General features: G+C 39.7%; 1 protein-coding gene across 6 annotated transcripts in view; it reads right to left on the bottom strand.

The window, feature by feature from the left end:
• The window catches only part of SULF1 (sulfatase 1), a 100,380-nt gene that overhangs the window by 31,874 nt on the left and 48,076 nt on the right, over positions 1 to 20,430 (bottom strand). For 4 of the 6 annotated variants that reach the window (XM_061995692.1, XM_061995694.1, XM_061995695.1 and 1 more), the window contains 3 exons: positions 13,849 to 14,000; positions 11,658 to 11,827; positions 968 to 1,118 (listed from right to left, as the gene is read on the bottom strand). The exons of 1 other annotated variant lie outside the window; for it this stretch is intronic. In XM_061995692.1, coding sequence (XP_061851676.1) covers positions 968 to 1,118; positions 11,658 to 11,827; positions 13,849 to 14,000 — 473 coding nt within the window. The remainder of the gene's footprint in view (positions 1 to 967; positions 1,119 to 11,657; positions 11,828 to 13,848; positions 14,001 to 20,430) is intronic. One more of the 6 variants, XM_061995696.1, reaches the window with a different exon arrangement.

Here is a 20,430-nt window from a genome sequence, read left to right as displayed (position 1 = left end):
CATAGGAAAAACTGAATTAAATGTAGCAAAACATGTGCATAATCACATACGACCACCATCTTAAATTCACAGAACCAAACATGACTTTGATGAGGTTGTTGAAACAGACATTCTGGGGATGGACATTTTTACATATTGTCTTTTCTGTTCTGCTAAACAACTCAACTTTCAAGTTAAATTTAACATTTTGCAGAGAGGAAAATTAAACAGGTCCAGAAAATAAAATATCAGTTAGTTGCATTAGTATGTCAAAAAGTCACTGTGTACTTAAACATAGCTTGGGAAGAAAGCCTGCTACAGCTTTATGGCAAGTGGTACTCAGCCTTGATTTACTGTGTTAGTCTACAACTTTCTCATTTCTTACAGTTGTGGGCTTGGGAAAAGGCTGTAAATTTTTATTAAAGTTTAAAGAAATCTCTCTGGGGGAAAATCTTTGGTCATGGTGCTTGATTTTTGAACAAAAAGTCATGCAAAGTACACCTAATAGTTCATGTATCACGTTACCCATAATTAGCCGCACACTGCATTGCCTAACTTCTGCAAACACTAGCAGACTGACACCTGAGTTGCTGTGATTTGCCAGTTCCCAGATTTCAGCTGAAGGATGAACTGTGAAAGGAGTGTGTGAAATTAATAGAAGTTGTCATGTGTGCACCTGTGTCTGTCCATGTGTACATGCAGATGATGTACCTTCTATTAATATCAGATTTTATATTAGACCCAGAGATTTTTCCTTTAAAAAAAAAAATTACCACCAGTTTACTCAAGCACCAATTAAAAGAATCAAGAGAAGAGCTTGGTACTATGTTGCAGAGAACAAGATTTAATTTCTACTGGCGATAAGTGGAGTAGTTCTTTGTAGCCCAAAGGCTTTCTCCAGGCTGTGGTAGGTGGAGACAAGAAATGAATGAATTTAGCTTTTTTAACAACTAATAAGATTGTATTCAAAGTAGTTTCTCTAACTCACTCTCTCCATCGAGTCGTCAACTGACATCAGGGTCTGAAGTCTTTTGCGCTGCAAGACATTTGTAAACTCCATGTGGATAGGCAGCATGGGTCCTGTGTACTGCATGATCCAGTGCTTATCCATGTTTGGTGCATAGTTATAGCTGGGAGTGCTGGGAGGAAAAGAAAGAATCTGAAAACTTGTGCAGCATCACAGACACTGGAGGAAGGTGGAAACTCTCTAACACAGAAAAAGCCAATGAACAGTTAAATCACATATTTCATGTAGTAGCTGATATTTTTAATGCCAAATATCAACAAATATCACATCAGTGGCTTCCAAGCTTCATTGGTTCATATATCACTTCTGCATTTTTTTAACCACTTGCCTTCTGAGCTTTCTTTCAGACTTAAAGACCACTACCAGATCCATGTTAATATTAGAGATGTGACAAAATGTATTTCTCAAAAGAATTTAATCCTTAAAAATGTTAATCTGAATGATGCATCTCATAAAGACAAGTAGAAAAATTAAGAAAATCAGAGATCAAAGATGAGTACTTCCCTTTAGTGTTAATGTAAATTGCCCTCATGCTCCCAGAGGGGAATCACAGAATCTTAAGGGTTGGAAGGGACCTCAAAAGATTGTCCAGTCCAACATAAGTTAAATGAGACTCACAAGAAAGATACTCTCCTGTGGGATAAGGAAATTTAGTAGTCAGTACTAAGACAAGAACTGTAACTAGTGTTACCAGCTTTTAAGATGCTGCAGAGTGAAAGGGATGACTTTTTTCTCCTTCCCACCACCAAAGAAGAATGCAGACTTTGTCAGGGCCCTGAGTGCAATCCCACTGGGGCTGGCTACCTGGGCACAGGGTCAGCTCTGATACAAAGCCATTCTGTGGCCTCCAGTGGGTAAGCTGAGAAAGTGCTGCAGCCAGCACCTTTGACTTCAGACCCACATTCAGTCTCCATCACTTGTCCTTGGCCCTCACCTGAGCTACATCCCAGTGATGCCTGGTGATGTGGTAGATGTGTAAATTCTGCTTATTCCAAAGTAAGATTTATTTATACACTAAATCCTATCGAAATGTTATTTTAAAAATGTGAATACAGAGCACAGTGCATTACCAGCATAACATGAGCTGTGATGACAACATTGAACTAATACTGCTATTGATACTAGAATTAAATGGAAGTATGGCATAGAGTCACAGGAAGCAGGAAGCTTCCTTCAGTAGGAAGCAAGGAATGATGCTTCACGAGCTCCCACAAACATCAAAGGAAAAGTTTGAGAGATGTTATATCCACAGCCAGTGAATTTTTGATGGCTATCACATAAGATAGAAGAACACATTCGCAGATATATCACCCCTGAAGAAAAGGTACTGCAAAAAGATACACCTAGTAAATTTGCTGTACAGACATGAAAGGTACAAAGCTCTCCATCAATCCTGTTTTTATACTTACCATACACAACAGCTTAAAGGTAAAGAAAAAGCAAACAAAATGCATATCCCATGAAAGTTTCACCTACATATGAGCAGTTTCCTTCTCTAACACTTGCAGAACCTGGAGATTTGATGAAGCTCTTTGGTTTTTATGTTTTACCTGTTTCTATCACACTGCAGTACATGACACATGTATTGACACATCTCAAAAGTAAATGTAAATAGAAAATGAAAAAGTGGTGTTGTGTAATTGGATTGATTTGCTTCCTACAGCTCTTTTTTCAGTTTATTACAAAAATGGAATTGACTGTTAATTTACTGTTTAGAATTTATTATTTCAATATGTGCATTGCTCAAAGCTGCATTTTCCCCATAGAAAACTTTCTGTGTAGTTGTCCTTTTGCAAGAGGTAACAATGAAAATTATCAGAACATTTTATACTGGTAACTTCCAAGTCACACCTTTGACCAGTCCTTCATTTAGCTTTCTTTTTTCTTGATATAGTTATATGTGATAAGAGATTAGTGGAAACAGTTGGTTTTACTGAAGCAGTTGATTTTAACGTATCAGGTATAGTACGTATAACCTATAGCTATATATTCAGTGGATAAAAAACAACTGAATGGACAACGCATTAGGCTGACAGCCACATGCAATAAATGAATGGAGTCCACATTTTAACTGGAGACCATTTTTGAGAATTCAGGTAGAATTCAAGAGGAAGGTATGTCTCTACTACATGCAGCTAGTTTTGACTAACCATTACTTAACCGTTAGCCTCAAGGGAAAGATTTGTGGACCTTTGATTGAGATTAAGAGCTATGGAAAGGTTAGTTCCCTACTAGGCAAATGCAAACACAAACTAGAACTCCTTTTCTGCTGGAAATTGTTTTATTTTGGGTTGAAAAGTCAACATTTTGACATTTCCTGTGGTTGAAATCTGATTTTTAAAAGGAATGTTTATACTACCTCAAAATGAATAAAATGGAGCTCAGGAGCACAGCCCTCTAGGTTGTTGACTGGCCAGTATTCCTAGCAGATGGGCAAATGGAGCCCTAGACCTTGAAAATGCAAGTTTTAGTTTTGGTCGCCTATCAGGTATTAGGCACGTTGACAGAAAAGAAGGATCCTTCCAGTGCAAACTTTCCTCTGTTGCTTTGGAAGTTTGTCAAACGAGCTGTTTTCCCATGAAAGAGCTTGGTTGTGATTAATCAGTACTTCCCAGCAAAACCCTGCTTTTTTTCAGCAGGCTCCCAAGTGCCCCCCCCCATGGAGGGATGAGGTGGCTGTGAGCAGCACTCAGCCGACAGCACAGTGACAGCCTGCCACTGTGCCAGGAAGGAGAGCCAGCTGCTGAAGCAGACTCAGGTCTCATGTTCCCATGCCATTGTCAGAAGCCTCCTCCACATAATGGATAGTCTCTAAAGGCAGCACTCAAGGGTTAGTGGGGTGGTTAAACCTTTCACAGACACTTCCCAAATGCATTATATTCTGGGTGAGAAACGCAGTAGGCAGAGAGTGGGCAGAATTTTCCTCCCAGAAAAGTCAAGGAACAGGACCTTCTGTGAAATATCCAATGCCAGTGGCTGACGAAGTAATGTGAAACAGTGGTTCAAAGTGAAGGGAAAGAGCACTAGGGAAGAGACAGAAAGGAAACAAAATCCTCACAATCTGCCTCTGTTCTCTGCATACCTCTCTGTTGTGCCTTGCAGAAATTCACCAGAAGAGCACTGCTTGCCAGGCACGAGACTTGACATTGCCCTCAGATCTGTCTAAGTTTTTTTAGGGGGATAAAAAAATCCCAAACCAAATGCAACAGAAGTAAATTCTGGGGAGAATAATGTTGATTTCTGAATATGTTTACAACTGGACAGACCTTGTGCCTGTCAGTGATAACTGTTTATCACATTTCTTTCTTCCAGCAGTAGTAGATATAAACTAAATTTTCAGCTGTTATAAGCTCCCAAAAGACATGATGGCACAATCTGTCACCGTTTCTGTTCTTCCATTTTTGGGAACAACTTTGCACTGTACTGACAAGTACTTCTGTAAAGTAACAGCAGCATCTACATTTCCTCGATTCTTCTTAGCATTGGGAATATAAGACTGCAGAAGTGTACTGTGTCTTCAATTGCCTCCGTCATGGAGGCTATCTTGTCTTGAGCACATTTGTTGATCCATGATCAGCAGACAGTGTCAGATACCTCTTTATTTTCAGATTGTGCATGACCTCTAAATCTGCTCATCTGCCTATGGGTCTTTGCTGTGCTGCCTTTGAATAGCTCAGATGCTGTCCCAGAGTGTAGTAAGGAGCAGTTTCTGACTTCAAGGTCCTTCTTACTAGTTGATGAGCAAACAGCAAAGCACTTAAATTTCTGCATGTGTGCCCAGAGGCTGAGAGTTCATTTTACGTCTTAAAAAAATAGATAACACAAAAAAGTGCTCTGCTTCGTGCAGGTCAGATCAAAAATGATCAGCAACATACTACAAATATTAAATCTGTAGAGAAAGTAAAGATTGAGAGAGCAAATTCTTACTAAAAAGGCATAGTATTTCTCATTCTTGTAGGTTGTACTGGCTTGGGAAAATCTAGATTATTCAGTTGCTCATTTACATTTGTCCAACATTTACTATGCAGAACTTACTACATAAAGACTTGGCACTCTGTGACAAGTCTGTTCAGGGACTAGGTAGGTTGCTGGAAGATATCAGGTTCATAAAACTCCAAACCAATACTCCAGTTTAACTAACAACAAAAAAAAAATCCCAAATACTCAACAAAGGCTGAACCCAGTCAGACATTTTCTGTAAACACATTCTCAGAATGAGAAAAACAATTCACCCTGAGATTTTGCAATAATTCACCTATCTGAAGAAATTTACAGAGAAATCACCTCACTTCATGTGTACGTTTGCAAAAAGATTCCAGCCTCCTCAGAATGACTTGTGTGATTTGAGTTCTGTTAGCATGTCTCTGCATCAATGTGTTGTTTTGTTTACGCTACCTCACGGAAATTGCTTTCACTGTCTATTTACCACCTGTAAAACTGCAGCAGGAAAGCCCACTTTGGTGGTGATAAAGTGTTCTATGGGTTATAGAAAGAGTAAGTATCTGGAAACACTATTGCATTTTTCTTTTTAAAGAAAGATGTGTCATGAAAACAATGATAAGCATTGATTCAAATAGATTCTTAAAGTTATGAGGAAAGGAATTACATTAGCATTCAGCTTTATGTCCTGAATCCGAAAGGCCTCAATGACCTCTAGTTAAATGAACAATCAGCATTTCACTGCACATTTTAATTACTCTTCCTGACAACATATTTACTATATTTGTATATTAAACTTTGGAGTTTCAAATAGAGAATGTGTCTTATTTGTCTTCTATGGTACCACAATAACTTTAAAGTTAGATAAGAAATAAAACTACCTCATCAACCTCAAATGATAGATGCTTGTACTTGAGAATTTATTGAAATGGGGTCCTCAAATAGCAAATCATTCAGAAATTAATTACACTACCTTCTGCTAGTAACCGAGCTGCTTTTTGTATTATATTCAAAGAAACAAATGGAAAAGCAGCTCTTTTGCCAATCATTATTACAAAAAAAGACATACTTTACAGGTTAGGAAAAGAATGGGAGATTCAGCTTGGCTAATACTGTTTACACAGTTGCAGCATCTGTGTGTAAACAAAATGAATCAAAAGTATAACATGTTTTAAGAGCTCCCAGTATTCAGTGCAACTTTAAATTAACATTTGTTTTCTAGAAGTTTGATCTGAATGTATACATTTCTGATTCAGGTGGGATAACATGGAGAGAAACATGGATGTTTGCAAATGTTTGTTCACTTGCTCATACTAAAAATCTGTATCTTCCTCTATGTACAACCTCCTAATTCGCCTTTGATTTTATCCAGCAAAAGAAAATTATATTCACAGAAATACTAGGTAAAAATATTGATTGTGAATAATTCCACAGAGGGGTTTAGGGTTTAGTTTTTTTTTTTTTTTATTTTATTTTATCTTAAAGTGTTTGGCTAATGTTCTATTTAGGTTGGGAGTCCTCCAGTTAGTAAAACTAATACAATATTTATATGCCTCAGGAATAGTTTCTGTACAACATTAACACCTATATTATTCTTTGAAATATGATTAGCCAACATTGCAGAAGTGGTCATGTTTCTTCAGAAAAAGAGTAAATAAACAAAGGAAGTAAATCCCTTGTTACCAGGGAAAGTAGACTTCCACGTTTAAACACTGTTCTTAGAAAGCAGGAAGCTTAGGTTCTGGGCAAAATTAAAATTAAAAAAGCTATGACCAGTGCCATGGTCCCTATTAATGTGAAGTCTGAGTCAACTTTTGCTGCCTTTTAAAAGGGGAATAATTTAAATCCAGGCATATTTATATATCTGGGATTGTAAGGTATGAAATTTTCACTCCTGAAGTATAACACAACTGCTGTATTTCAGAATAAAGAATTAAAAAAAGTTGTTACCCATTAAATATAACACCTTTCTATTTTAGGAAAAAAATATTTCTTGCTGCTGGAGAAATTAATTGGATAACTAGAATTGTACTGCATTTCTATATCACACTACTTCTATTCTTGTTTAACGTCACAGCCACAATGATGTGTGTGATGATTTTTATCATTTATCTTTAAGTCAGGAGTCTAAACAGACTTCAGGCCAGCAGTGACATAACAAGATTTATTACGGATGCAAATGTATGAGCCTACTCTGATGGGCAGTGTCTGCATTGCAAGAAATACTGTTGTAACTGTCAGATGTTTGGTGACCAGAAGGCACCCTTAATGCAGCCATGTCACACTCCAAATCCACACTTAAGACTGCTCTAGAGATCAGAAGCTGCAACAGCCCTTCTCTTCATGACCCACTACTGCAAACACACTGCTACTGCCAGACCTGGTCTATGAGCACATTTAATACTGTCTTTAAATGAAAATACAAAGCACTGCCCTTCATATCATCTACCTTTTCTCACATTAGCTTGGGAAGCACTCTGATCTCTCTGCAGATATAATTTCTAGTTGCTCCCCAGATCTTTATTCTTGTAATAGGATTGTTTCCAGGTAGCAATAAAATCTGCCTGTCAGTCCTTCTGCCAGCCCAAGGATCTTTAACTCAGCACAGCCAGCAGTGTTTCAGATTTCCATTTTTTACATTCTTCAGTAAACCTGCCTCCAGCAGATTTTTTGCTTCTAATGTTTGTTTACTTCACAGCTTATAAACAGCTTAGGTCAGATTCACGGTTCCCCTAAGAATGGTTCACACTGGAAGGTAAAGGGAAGTTAAAGTGCCAGAGGCCCTGAGCATAAGAGAGAATTCAGGTTTTCATTAGAGCATCCTTTGAGTCAGAGCTTTCCTGCTCAGCTGTCTGATGGAACAAGATTCCCCTGTAATGGCTGCCAGGGACACCTAGAAAACTGTGTCTTATGTCATAACTTTATATTTAACAGCAATATTTCCAAATATCTAGCAACCCCGCTCTCCAGTAGATGATGTTCATTACCAAAGCACAAATCTATATATTGCTTTCATCTAGTACATCTTCACCAGCCCCATTTTCCTCCACAGAAATAACTTCTGGGCATGCATTAATATGATTTATTTTCAGAAAACATATCACTCATTATGGTGATAGCAGCCAGGATAAACTTACAGAAATATTTTTATATGGCAGAAATAGGACATATTTTAAGGAAAGGAGAGGTGGGAGAGTGGGAGGGAGAATGCTTAAAAATGACAGTGTCTGCTGTTTCCACTATGGTACAGTCTGTGTTTCACATTAAGCTAGAGCTAATGAGAACTAGTAGCAATGACTTAAAATTGATAATTAAACAGTGTTCGCATCACTACCTTTCTCATCCTTGTAAGAATTTTTATGCCACTGCAGCAGGCTGTTTGTGCTGAGGAAAGGACTGTAAGGTAACTATGGTATATAATTCTTTATCCTCTTTTTCGATTTGCACATTTTTACTGCTGTGTTCATTTGATTTTCTTCTTTCCATATTATTGAGAAATGAGATCAACAGATGCCCACATTTGAGGGCACAGTTTTCACTGAATGGAGTAATTTCCTGCTGTAGCTGCTCTCTTCTTCATATATACATGTGGAAAACCTTCTAAACAATCTTTTGGTTTGTGGTGGGGTTGTTTGGTTTGGTTTTTTTTTTTTTTTAAATTTATAAAAGCAGTATTTCAATCATATGACAGGCACCTTACCACTAAAAAAAAAAAAGTCACATAATTTAAAGGTCTGCTTCAGCTGCTGTCTTTTTCAGCCAAACTTCCCCCACATGTGGTTGACAGGCTATCGTAATCCTTGGTTTGTAGGTATAACCTTCCATCTCAGTTTGTAAAGCCAGCAAGCAGCTTTTGACCTGATTTCCCTTCTTTGTTGGAGGTAGGTGTTACAGTAACATGATATAGCAACTACATTTTTAAAAACAAAATCCAAGGTCAGATGGCTGTCTCCCAAGGTCAGAAAGAAAGAGATTTAAATGGTGCTTGACCACCAAGGAAGAAAATCTAAGGGTTAAACGTTCAAATTACACAAACCTTGGCAGGAGAATTTTATTGTTCTTGCTCTCTTTGCACAGGGAGCACCAAATATATCTGTGAGAACAAAACTTTTTATATCTCTTAGAGCCTGTTGCTGATATTTTTTGGTAGAGAAATCAGTTGTCTAGAGGCTTCAGCCACCCAGATTGGCAGTTTATCTTCAGTTTGTCTCATTTCTTGGTCCATGGACTGAACTCTAACACATACAGTCAGTCAGTGCAATAAGAAACATATAACAACCCAGCAAGGATCTCTTGAGGTCACCAGAGGAAAAAACACTTTACGAGAAGGTTGCCAAGAAATCAACATCAGAAGACAAGAAGAAGTACAGCTGAGGCTTATATTCTGGGCTATCTCACAAGCATCCTCGTAGAGCAAGGCATTTAGACCCCAGGAGACCACAGAAAGGAAAATTAATTTACACAAGTACTTAAATGAAGCTGAGCCTGCAAAAAAGTAAGTAGGATCTTTGCTTGATCTTTAGAGGTGACATGCAACTTGCATAAGGTGGAGAGGTGATTAAAACTAACTAAACACATTGGCTCTAGCAGCATAAGCTAGAAAACACATAGGATGAAAACACCAAGCAGTAGAAAGTGTCAGGAATGTAATAAACCAATGCAAGTTCCTACAAGCACTCTTTTTGTCAGAAGACGGTGAGCATGGAGCCTAAAATTAGTTGCTTTGACCTGGGGAGAGGTAGGGTGAGGTACAACGATTCAGTGCTTTTCTTCCAGATACGGTCCCCACAGCTAAGCGGAAACAGTTTGAGTCCTACCCTCCTGTATGATGGATAATCCCCTAGCAGACAGGATGTCTTGCCTGAGGCCAGGCAATCTGTGCCACTAAATGGGAAGCAATCTATTGAACAGAACAAGAACAAATAGATATAGCTCTCTTGCTATGAAAAGGAGTGATTGAAAGAAGACATGGGAGAGGTCCATTAAAATTGATGTAATAACTATCCATTATTCCTCACAGGATGGGAAGCAGAGGACACCGGTGCCATGAGCAAGCCCCAGGTTTAGAAAGAAAGAAAAGGCAATCCTTTGTCTCCAATGCATGGGGTGACACTGTGGAACTTGTTGCCACAAGCTAGTGGGTCTGCCACCACAGTTCAAAAAGACATCAGAGAGATGTAAAGAGAATGAGGCACAGTGGCTTGGATGCTTCACCTAAACTAGTCATTTCACTGTGTGTTTTGTTTTTTTTTTTCTCCCTAAGCATTCCTTGCTACTTTCTGCTGGAGGACATAAGTCAGGACACTGAGCTGGAAAGTTCTTTCACATAACCCCATAAGACAGGTTTAATGCATTCATGTTCATCTTATTTTACCTCTGAGACATAAAAAGGTGATAATGATTTTTCAGGATGATTACTTGAGGAGAAATATCATGTGAATTTTTACAAACTAAAATTTCAGTCTCATTGCTTTTGTATACAGGTGGAAATTAACCTGAGTATCTAAATAAGTATGAAACACTGATGACTGGTTTGCATTACTTACAAGGTCTAGTCTAAGGAATGTGGGACTGTTGAGAATATAGGAAAAGAAAAACATAGCTAAGAAGGTAAGGTCAGGGAAAGTGGCATATCTAGAAAATAGCAGCCAATGAGATGATAAAAAAATACAAACTAACAAATATTTAACCATGTGCAGTGAACAGCAAATGTCTTTCTGGCTCCAACTTGTGATCAGTTTAGGTATACAGTTTATGCAGTAACTGTTACTCCTTGCAATTTTAAAGTAGTTAATGTAACTACAAAAAACATTCCTGTGTGTGAGTAACTGTGGAGTGTCCAAAATGCAATTTGTAGATCAAGGACCTTTTCCACAGTGTGATCCCTCCTCATTTTCAGAGGTCAAATCAATGTACAATCAAGCTGAAATATGTTATAAAGTTTTTATTTTTCTGTGTGGAAAGAGGTATAAAGACATTGTTTGAGTACAAATGGAAAGAGTGGTCTATACATCCCTGGTAGAGAGATGGGCAATGAAAAGCTTCCATAACATTGCAATATGAGGAAAAGGACCCAGAATATTCAAGGTATAAAACAAGATATGGAATCAGGACTATCCTCAGATTTTTACCTGGAGCTGGTTTCAGTTCTAGGAACGAAATGAAGAGGTTTTTCTTTTCTTTTTTTTTTTTTTTTTTTTAAATTATAGTATGATCACCAGAAAAGATTAAGTATGTTATTTAGAAATGCAGACTAATAGTTTATTTTGGGAATCTGCCAGTACCTAGTCTATAAACAAATCCGTTGCACTCAAAAGCTACAAAAGAGTACTTTTACTCTCCACACATTCAGTTAGTTAGAGCCCAGAAAGCACATAACTTAGAGGAAGATGAAGGAAGTAATATCTTTCCAACAGATCCTGACCTGTGTCTACATATTTTCAGGGTATTGTAAGAAGCTGCCCTTACAAAGCCAAATACTGACCTTTTAATCTCCCACAACTTCCCAGGGGGAAAAGAGCTTCTTTCTGCTTTAATAACGGTCAGAGCTGTCACTCTCCTCCCTTAAAGGAGGAAGCAGGGCAAAAGAAGCAAGCAAACATTCCCTGCTTACTATGTTGGAATTCTCTGTTCCTCCAAAGTCTCCATAAACAAATACCTCACAAGAAACAGACAGAAGGAGTGGGTCTAGCAGCATGTGATTTTGACTTACATATGCTGTGAAGCATTGGGGTAGAGCTCTGAGAACTGCGGTGCGGAATCCTCAGGGCCATGAGGTGCAGCATGGCTGATGACCATCATTATGGGCCTATGGGGATATATCCTCTTAGATATTCTGAAGTAATTAATGCTCTCATTAGTGATTAGGTCTGTGAAGTAGTCCTGAAACATACGATTAACACAAAGTAAAAGTTACAAAGTGCATGATTAATTAGATCACATACTATCATGTTATTATGTTATTTTCAAGTCCTCCTTAAAGCTCAGATCAGGAAGTAAAAACATGCCATCAAAGAGATGTAAGATTGGAGGGAGCATAGGGGAGACAGCGGTAATTACTTTCTTAAGCAGGCGATGCCACATAAAATGAGACAGTATTTTGCAAACCAGGTACAACAGAAGGCACTAAGTAAACATAATTAGCAGATTTTGTAATATAATGAGAAGTAATGTTTAAATGACAGACTATACTGGCAAAGATCTGTTTCTTGCATTTCACTGATAAAACACTTTCATAAGGTAGTGGCTTCGAACTGCAAGGAAACATTGACTGTTGTTGGTTTTCTGTTTACATAAATATTTCTCGTGTGGTCTTTGTTCAGGGTATACTTTTGCATATGTACAAAGTGGAAGAAAGCCACAACAGGCAATAGACTACAAAAATCTTTACCAAAGAAACTGCAAACGTGAATGCAGGGAGCAGTTGGATTCCTGTAGGCTCTGTTCATTTAATTGTGCAACTTTAAGCAGTGCAGCTGCTGAGCTTAAGGTTGTGACTCACTAATAAACTGGCTTAACCTACAGCCAAGGTGGCAAATGGAAGCCTACAAGGGGAGGGGAGGAAATGGAACTAAGAAAAAAAAAAGATAAAAACTTAAATTAAACCACCTGCCACCTTGAAGCATTCACTGTTGGCCTGGAGGTCTAGTGTGAGCTTCATTGAGAAAGTGCTGAGACAATGTTTGTAATTTCAAGCACTTCCAGGCATGACTAATCATATGTTGTGGATTTGAGGCACTGAACAGCTGCAAAAGCAGAGCCTGAGGGACAAGGTCTGTGTCGCATGCCGGTGTTAGGACAAGTCAACCAGCTGTGACCTCCTCACTCGCCCACTCCCTGTTCCCCCTGCCCCTTCTCCTCTCCTGTTGCACACTCAGAGCACACATGGTAGCTCTGGCCGACACAATCCCTGCAAAGATATAGAAGGGACAGTGAGTGACCTCTTGGTTTGCAAAATCAGTAATGATTGTGAGGCACCAGGATTCTGATAATTTCGGGGTTTGTGGCTTGTTTTAAGCGAAATGCCTGCATGACTGCTCTCCCAAAGCATCCACTCCCCTCTTATTTATTCTAGCTACATACGCACGGTGTGCAAGGAGTGTATAACTAAGCAATATTGTTTATTTTCTTTTTTTTACTCTGTACAAATATATAATCAGCATCATGTAATTTCTACGAGTGGGGAAATCAGAAACAGGCATCACGAGCTTCCAATAAAATCTTATTACATGGGTCAAAAACCACAGCTGCAACATCTGTATCATCTTCCATGAGCCACAGTCTGAGGAAATTCCAGATTGCAGGCTGGAAAGTCTGCGATCTGTGCTCCTAAGCCTTTCTGAGAAACTTCATGGCAGTGGGCAGGTCACCTTGGCACGCTTTCCAAACTTTGTCAAGAGCACAAGCAAGCTCTAAAGTTTTCCAATGGCCATGTTCTTGCATTTATCTATTCTCACACTCATATCTGGAGTCTGACACCACAGGCACACAGCCTTTTTTTGGTGTGCACTGTATAACAGAAAACAACATTAACTAAGGTTTCTTACGTGGGTAAGTAACTGATGACATTCAGCTAACTTTAAAGTTCAGTAGCACAATAGTTTGGGGGAAAGGCCTGTATTTACTATTTGCTTCTGCCACTGAACCATCATTTACTAGAAGAGAGAGAGAGGGAGGAAGGGAGGGAGGAACTGCTAGGCTCTACTGAAGAGCCCTTGGAAACTTTCTTTCGTTGCACAATTAACATTCTCATGTGGAAATTGATCTGCAGTGCCCTGGAGAGAAAATGACATCTCAATTTCTTGGTTGTAGTTGGTTAATTAATGAATGATCTGGTTAATTAATTATCTGAAGGTTATTTTTATATGGATTAATAATGCGGCATTTACGTATCTGGAAAATACCTTTGCATAATCAAATCCATGCTTCTCTTTGTTACCATTGCGAGAAATGGTGTAATTATAGAAGCGAGAGTTCTTCACTAATCCAACCCACTCTCTCCACCCAGGAGGGATGTAGCTGCCATTGTATTCATTGAGGTATTTCCCAAAAAAAGCTGCAAAGGTAAAAAAACAACAGAAGAGAAAAAAAAAAAAAAGAACACACACACGCATGAGGCTTTGCAATCCAACTCTTTCAGTCTGAGTCAATAGCATGCATGAATGAAGGTAAAATGTGTTAGAATGGATCAGAGTTGCTTTATCAAAAATGTTTCTTTGATACTTTGGAGGTTTTGGAGATTAAAATAAATAATTTACTGAGTTTTTATGAGAGTTGAAAGCCTTTGTGACTTTAGGTTTTCTTCTTAATCTTTTGGAATATAGTGCTCACGTGAAATATTTTTGGTTTCTCACTTTCCTTTTTTACAATGAGTATGTTTCCCTTGGTTTCCACTTCAAAACAGAATAAAAACTCAGTGCCCAGAGGAAAAATCTGAGAAACACCTTGTGGTTTTAAGCAAGTCCTGTGATGTTTTGGAGCTTGGCTTCTGGCATTTGAAAGTTTGAGCTTGGCAATCTGGTTACGTTTGCTGGTTTGATAAAAAGTCTGAAAAGTTCAGATCTCCATCTCACTGGGCCACATTTGGATAGGGCAAGAGGGAATTCCCACCCTGCTTTGCTGCCACAGCTTCTCTAAGGTCAAACTAACAAAGAGAGAAAGATTTGGAGGTCAAGCACTTCTACCTGGCCTGCCAAACTAAGCGTATTTTCCCATCAGCTCCAGGTGACAAGTCAGAACCCACTCAGACTGAACCTTTCAGCCTTTGCCGTCGGGCCCAGGAGAGTTTGCAGGTGTTCCTGCCTATTCTTCTGGAAAGAAGTAAAAAGAAAAACAATCTCACAATGCAGTGAGCTCCCAGCTATCTGGGAGCTGTGAATACACAGACACCACGAGCTGGCCAACTTTCTTTGGAAGGCAGGATTAACGCTGGCATGGCACCCTGGCAAATGCAGCCGTGTTGCTTCTACGGACAGATGGGTATGAAAGCTCTTTAGCTGCTTAGATATGGTCTTTGGCCTGGATAAAAAAGTCAATTTGGATCGCTCTGCCCTCCTTTTCCACTGTCTGGGAAGCACACGGACAGAACATCTGACCAGGTTCTGTCAAAAAAAGCCCCTGCAGCTCGGGTTTTTAGAGATTTATTAGCTCTAGCTCAGTCCAACAAGTTACTAAGGTGTCTGAGTAACTTCACTGCTTGCATTTAATTTTCTTGAAGTTTATAAGACCCTGAAGGGTCACCAGTGCCAGCAGTTCTGCCATCCGTGTCCCCAGCAGTCAGCACAAAGGTACCACTGGTGCTTACAAAATGAGACACGCCTGAAGAGGAAGGAATGACAGACACCTCTCCCTTTCCAGAGTCAGAGCTCCTCTGGGTGATAGGCACCCACCCCACTTCACTCTTCATATTACACAAGCCGCTGCTCAGCTTGGCCAGCCAAGACTGCCTGCAGAGAGCTCCTGTCCTTGGCTGGGCTTTGGGACACATATCAAACTCCCATACTTATTTTCTACTAGGAGATGAAGTCACTTTGGAAAACCTCACATTCAACTGAGACATATTCAATCTAAGCAAAAAAGCACATTTGTGGAAGGGCTTGAATAATGCAGATTAGAATGATGTGGGCATAGTGAACTTTCTGGGAAAACTGGTGGAGAAATCAAAATGTTCATAATTAATACTTGCCTGAGGCAACATAAATATGGTGCAATCGAATAATACAACTGCCAAATGTCACTAACCAGAGGTCACAGGCATATATATAGTGTTACTTTCCTATACCATGTGGAATGTGACATAGAAACAAGTTCTACAGACACTAGACCAGGCTTCCAGCTCTTCCTCCACAGCCACTAAAGAAAGCCACACAGTCTCTCTCTTTTTTTCTGCTGAGGCCAACCAGAACGCAAGAAGCTTGAGGTAAAGAGGGTGACTGTGGAGAGAGAATGCTCTGCCCAGCCCTATTGCCTCCTGGAATGGAAACCATACCTTTCCTCTAACGCAGCTGAACTGGGTTAAACTGTCAGGGAGTCAGACGTCTAGGGAAAATGTAAAGGTAAAGGCTGAAATACTATGGGAAGAAAAGCCAAGGAAAGAGAAGAAAGGGAAGAGAATTCAGAGATAGACAATAGTGAAGAAGAGTATGGGAGAGTGATGTGACTGAGAGAGGGGAAGCAATACGAAGCCAAGCAAATTCAAGGCCAGACTGTGATTACAGGAGAGATTTGAGGTCAGCCCTCCTGAATGTCATCCCAGATCCACCAGCAGCTACTACATGGGAAATGTCTGTGTGCTGTGCTCATCTGTAAAGGACTCTACTGTCAGCCCGCCTCCAACAAAGATCAGAGGCTTTCAAGCTGTGAAATGGAAGTTATGGTAATTTATCATGTAGGATGATTTGATAGCCCCACCTATAATTAAGATTGACTAATACTTGAGACTTGAACTCTGCTATTTATAGTCTTGCCAAATTTCAATCATTACTGATGATAGTTTCCATGCTATCTGACTCAGGCTGGATTTTGCTCCATGGAACATTTTAGCCAAACAGTTTAGCAATTTCCAAGAAAAAGGCTAGGAAAAAATAATTGAGCTTGACCATTTAAAAATCATTGGCCAACTTTTCACAGAGTCACGGAATCTTAAGGGTTGTTTCTCTAAAAAGATCTAGTGTCTCCTGGTTTTGATTTATTGCCTTCACGTAACAGAGGTGGCTGTAAAAAATCTGTCTTAAAATGGCTAGTCTCTGAAAAACCGTAACACACAAACAATCAGGAAAGGGTTACTACAGTTTCTCAATTTAATGTCACCTTAGAGTGTGGGGATCTGAGAAAGTCCCCACAGTTTCACTTTTGGCACTAAACAGTCAGCTTCTTTCTCTCCTGTCTTCTCTCTTTTGATATTCAGACATTACCTGAGAGAAAGCCACTAGCATAAAATACAGAGATTAAATGACCTGAGGCACAAGGACAAGAAAAGATAAACTGAATTTAAAAAGGAAAGGGAGGCTTGGAGATGGTGGGGGCCAATTCGTCTTGGAATTTCCTTACTTTAGATTACTTAATTTTCCAACTTTCATGATGTTTTGTTATCTCCCCTTTGACCCCCTGAACCCCCTATTTTGGTGCATGTTATGAGACTCTGGATTGACAGCCTGAACCATTCACCTTTGTGTTGGCAATGATTTAGTATTTTATCATAAAAATAATCTCCGAGCTGTCAAGTTTTAAGCAGTTCCTTGAGTGACAGTTTGCAGAAATAGATGTTTCCCCCTGCAGTTCCCATGTCAAATGTACAGCAAAGCCCTGAATACTAGTAGAAGCAGTGGTAGCAATGATAACGGATCACATTTGCCAAATTGCTTTAACCAAGAGTGGTTTGTTGGTCAAAAGCTCAGGAGGATATGAGTAATTAGATAGATGAAGGGAAAAGGAAGGCTTTTACAAAAACACAAGAGTTGTTTCTTCACCATGGGATATTTTGGGCAGAGCAAGTGAGTCAGAGTTGGAGCCCAGCACCAGCAGTAGTATCTGACTCTTCATGCTCTAAATGAAGACAAGTGTCAGAGTAAAAGGAAAGCACAGTATTTTCCATGGGGCCAAATAATAATCAGCAAGTAATCACAACGGGTGGCCTAGCTGCTTTTTGGTAACCAGAGGATTGTAAATAATTAAAGCACTATGGACATGTCACGGGATTACCCAGGAGCTGACACCATGATGTGCAAATGTCCTTGCTGGATTTTCACATGCTTCCATGTCCTTAACTTGGCTGTAGCCTAACACTTGCAGAATTGCCTGAGTCTGAGTACCGACTGGGAATGCTCAGCTTCAGAAGCCACTTTTACTCAGCAGTTACTCAGGGTTTACAAAGCTATTTCTGCTTGTAATTAATAAAACAGAGATTATGACTCAATGGGTAAAAGCCTCGTTAAAAAGTAGTACCATTTCAAGGGACATCTTTTCATTATTGCAAGTAATGGCCCCCACAGGGATAATAGGAAAGACAAATGCCGACTTTTGCATTTTAATAGGACAGTTTTTATCTGCATTCTGATAGTTTAGCTAACTGTTCCCAGGGCACATTGTTATCTTTTAATCACATGTAGAGTAGCTTGGTATAACAGAATAATTGTATTCTGTATGAGTATGTTCAATTAAGTTTATGCAAACAATACCACGTGGCATGGGGAACAGTTATACAGACACTCCTTGTGTCTCAGGAGTAGCTGCAGAATATATATGCTTGGTATCTAACATGAATAGATGTGTTAATACAGGTTTTGGTTTTCCCTTTAGCAATTAGCTAATAATTCTTGAACTGGACTGAGAGATCTGGGGAGTTACAATAGGTGCATGACAAAGATAATTTGAACCAGGGGATGACTGGAGTTTTAAGACAGGATATTTAGAAATGAATGTGATTCAAATTCTCATAATTCCCAGTACTTTTTTTCCCCAGTATTTTCTACAAGCACTTAGGACTAATGTTTGTAGTATTACACCATAGAACCAGTTCCCTAACTCCTGTCAGCATTAGTGGATTAGTGTGCAGGTGAACTGGGCTACATCTGGCGAGACATCTCTGCGCTTCCACGGATCAAAGGATGTATATTGTGTTCCACGCCCTTAATATTTGTAGAGGATTATGGGAATGTTTCCGATTTAAAACAAACCCAAACCTTTATAAAGGCATGCTGCAGCAAGGTTTAGTCACTGTGACCCAGACAAGAGCTTTAAGTAGACAGCCCACTTCCTTTAACAAAGTCAGGAAAACATTTACAGGAGTTGCAAAGCACTGTTTATATGACATTTCAGGGCTGACACACAGCCACTCTCTGCTTCTGGGGACAGAGCCCAGCAAAACTGCAGCTTCCGGATTATTCCAGTAAATTCCTTCTTGCGTTCTTCACATTATGCAAGCAACAGATTCAAACCCGAGAAGTCTGATTTTTCCCTTCTGTTGAAAATTTACAGCGGGTTAGTGCGTCACGTCATTAAAGTGCAGAAAGCCAATTCTGTATGCCAGCACTGCCTAGGAAATGGAATAAGCACAAAAATGTGGTGAGGAAACTGAGGCACAAAGAGGATAACCTTCAGCTAGACCTAAGTTACGCAGGAAGCCTGCGGCAGTGCCAAGAATATTATTCAGGTTTCGCAGTTCCCAGTCTTGTAACTTAACCGTAGTAGAAAACCTTAGGTTTTCTCCTTTTTCTCCAGCTTTGTGGATCTTTCCCAGTCGCTGCCAGGTTTACCATTGTAACCAAAAAGAGCATTAAAGATTTTATAACTCAGCAGTTGCAAAAGGCATTAGACTATAACTTGATACAGCAATCGTTACCCTGGGTGATGTCTTTAACAAAGCCTGTATTATAGGCCAAGCTGGTAGCACTTTCCAGTATTGATGTTGCCTGACACTTCTCATTATAAGACCCTGTTTTCAGTTGCTTATAACTTTCTCATACTTGGACTGAAATTTTCCACACTGGATGTCTGCCTGAGGCTGAATTTTTTGAAACTTCTTAGCCCAAACAGTAGCCATCTTTGTGAACCGCAGTAATGGAAAAGGAATTGTGTTTAACATCTGAAAAAAATTATGCAAACTTTCATTTGATAGCATTTCCATGCTCCACACTGAGAGCATGAACTCTGGCAAAGACATGATGGGCTCTCTGTCATGGAGACATCTTTTATCCTGATGAAAATCTGTCCAAAGTTTGCCGTTTTGAATAAAAACCTGCAGTTTGTGTGTGTCAGAGATCTGGGCACCTTGGGACTTTATTCCCTGTCCACCTGTGAGTGGTGTCAGTAGTTAGGAGAAAGCTGATTAAAATATAAGAGCAGGAGGTGATCTGATAGGGACAAGCAGTTTGAAGAATGGCAGGAGAATCAGCAAACGTGCTGAGAAAGGGAGAAAGCAGTGGGAGCTTTGGGGCCCAGGACTGGCAATATAAACCAAGGAACTGGACAGTGAGTGCAGAAAGAAGAAAGAAGTTGACTGACAAGGCAAGGGGGTTGGGAGAAGCAGATTTTCCAATCGGGTTGGGTAAAGAGATTGTTAGTGAGCAGGGGTACAAAGCTCAGCTGAGGCTAAGATGAGGTCTCTCAGGGCCAGAAAACTGGCATGAGAAAACCGAGGAACAAAGACTGCTCTGCCTAACGGGGTAGGATGAAGGGAACCAGAAGTGCTTTTAGGCAGTGGGAGGACACATCAGCGCCTGAAAGGGCTCCTGAGCTTCACTGGTATCTTCCTTTGAGCAAATATCTGAAAGCTTATAGCTGCCAGCCCTAGACTCCATATATGTAACAGAAACCCACTCTGCTTAAGTAAGAAAGCAGCAGAGTTTTGCAGAGTGGGTCTGAGACCACCGTCTTTGCTGATGCAGCTGTTGGCATCATGCCACTTGATAGAACTGGTTTTTCTTTTTAAACTGAGAAAATTTCACCCTCCAAAACGCGATATGTTATTATACAGTTAGGGACTATTT

This window comes from Colius striatus, chromosome 4 (assembly GCF_028858725.1).
Source record: "Colius striatus isolate bColStr4 chromosome 4, bColStr4.1.hap1, whole genome shotgun sequence".
NCBI lineage: Eukaryota > Metazoa > Chordata > Aves > Coliiformes > Coliidae > Colius > Colius striatus.
Note: the sequence above shows the minus strand (reverse complement) of the source record. Positions and strands in the feature narration are given on the sequence as shown.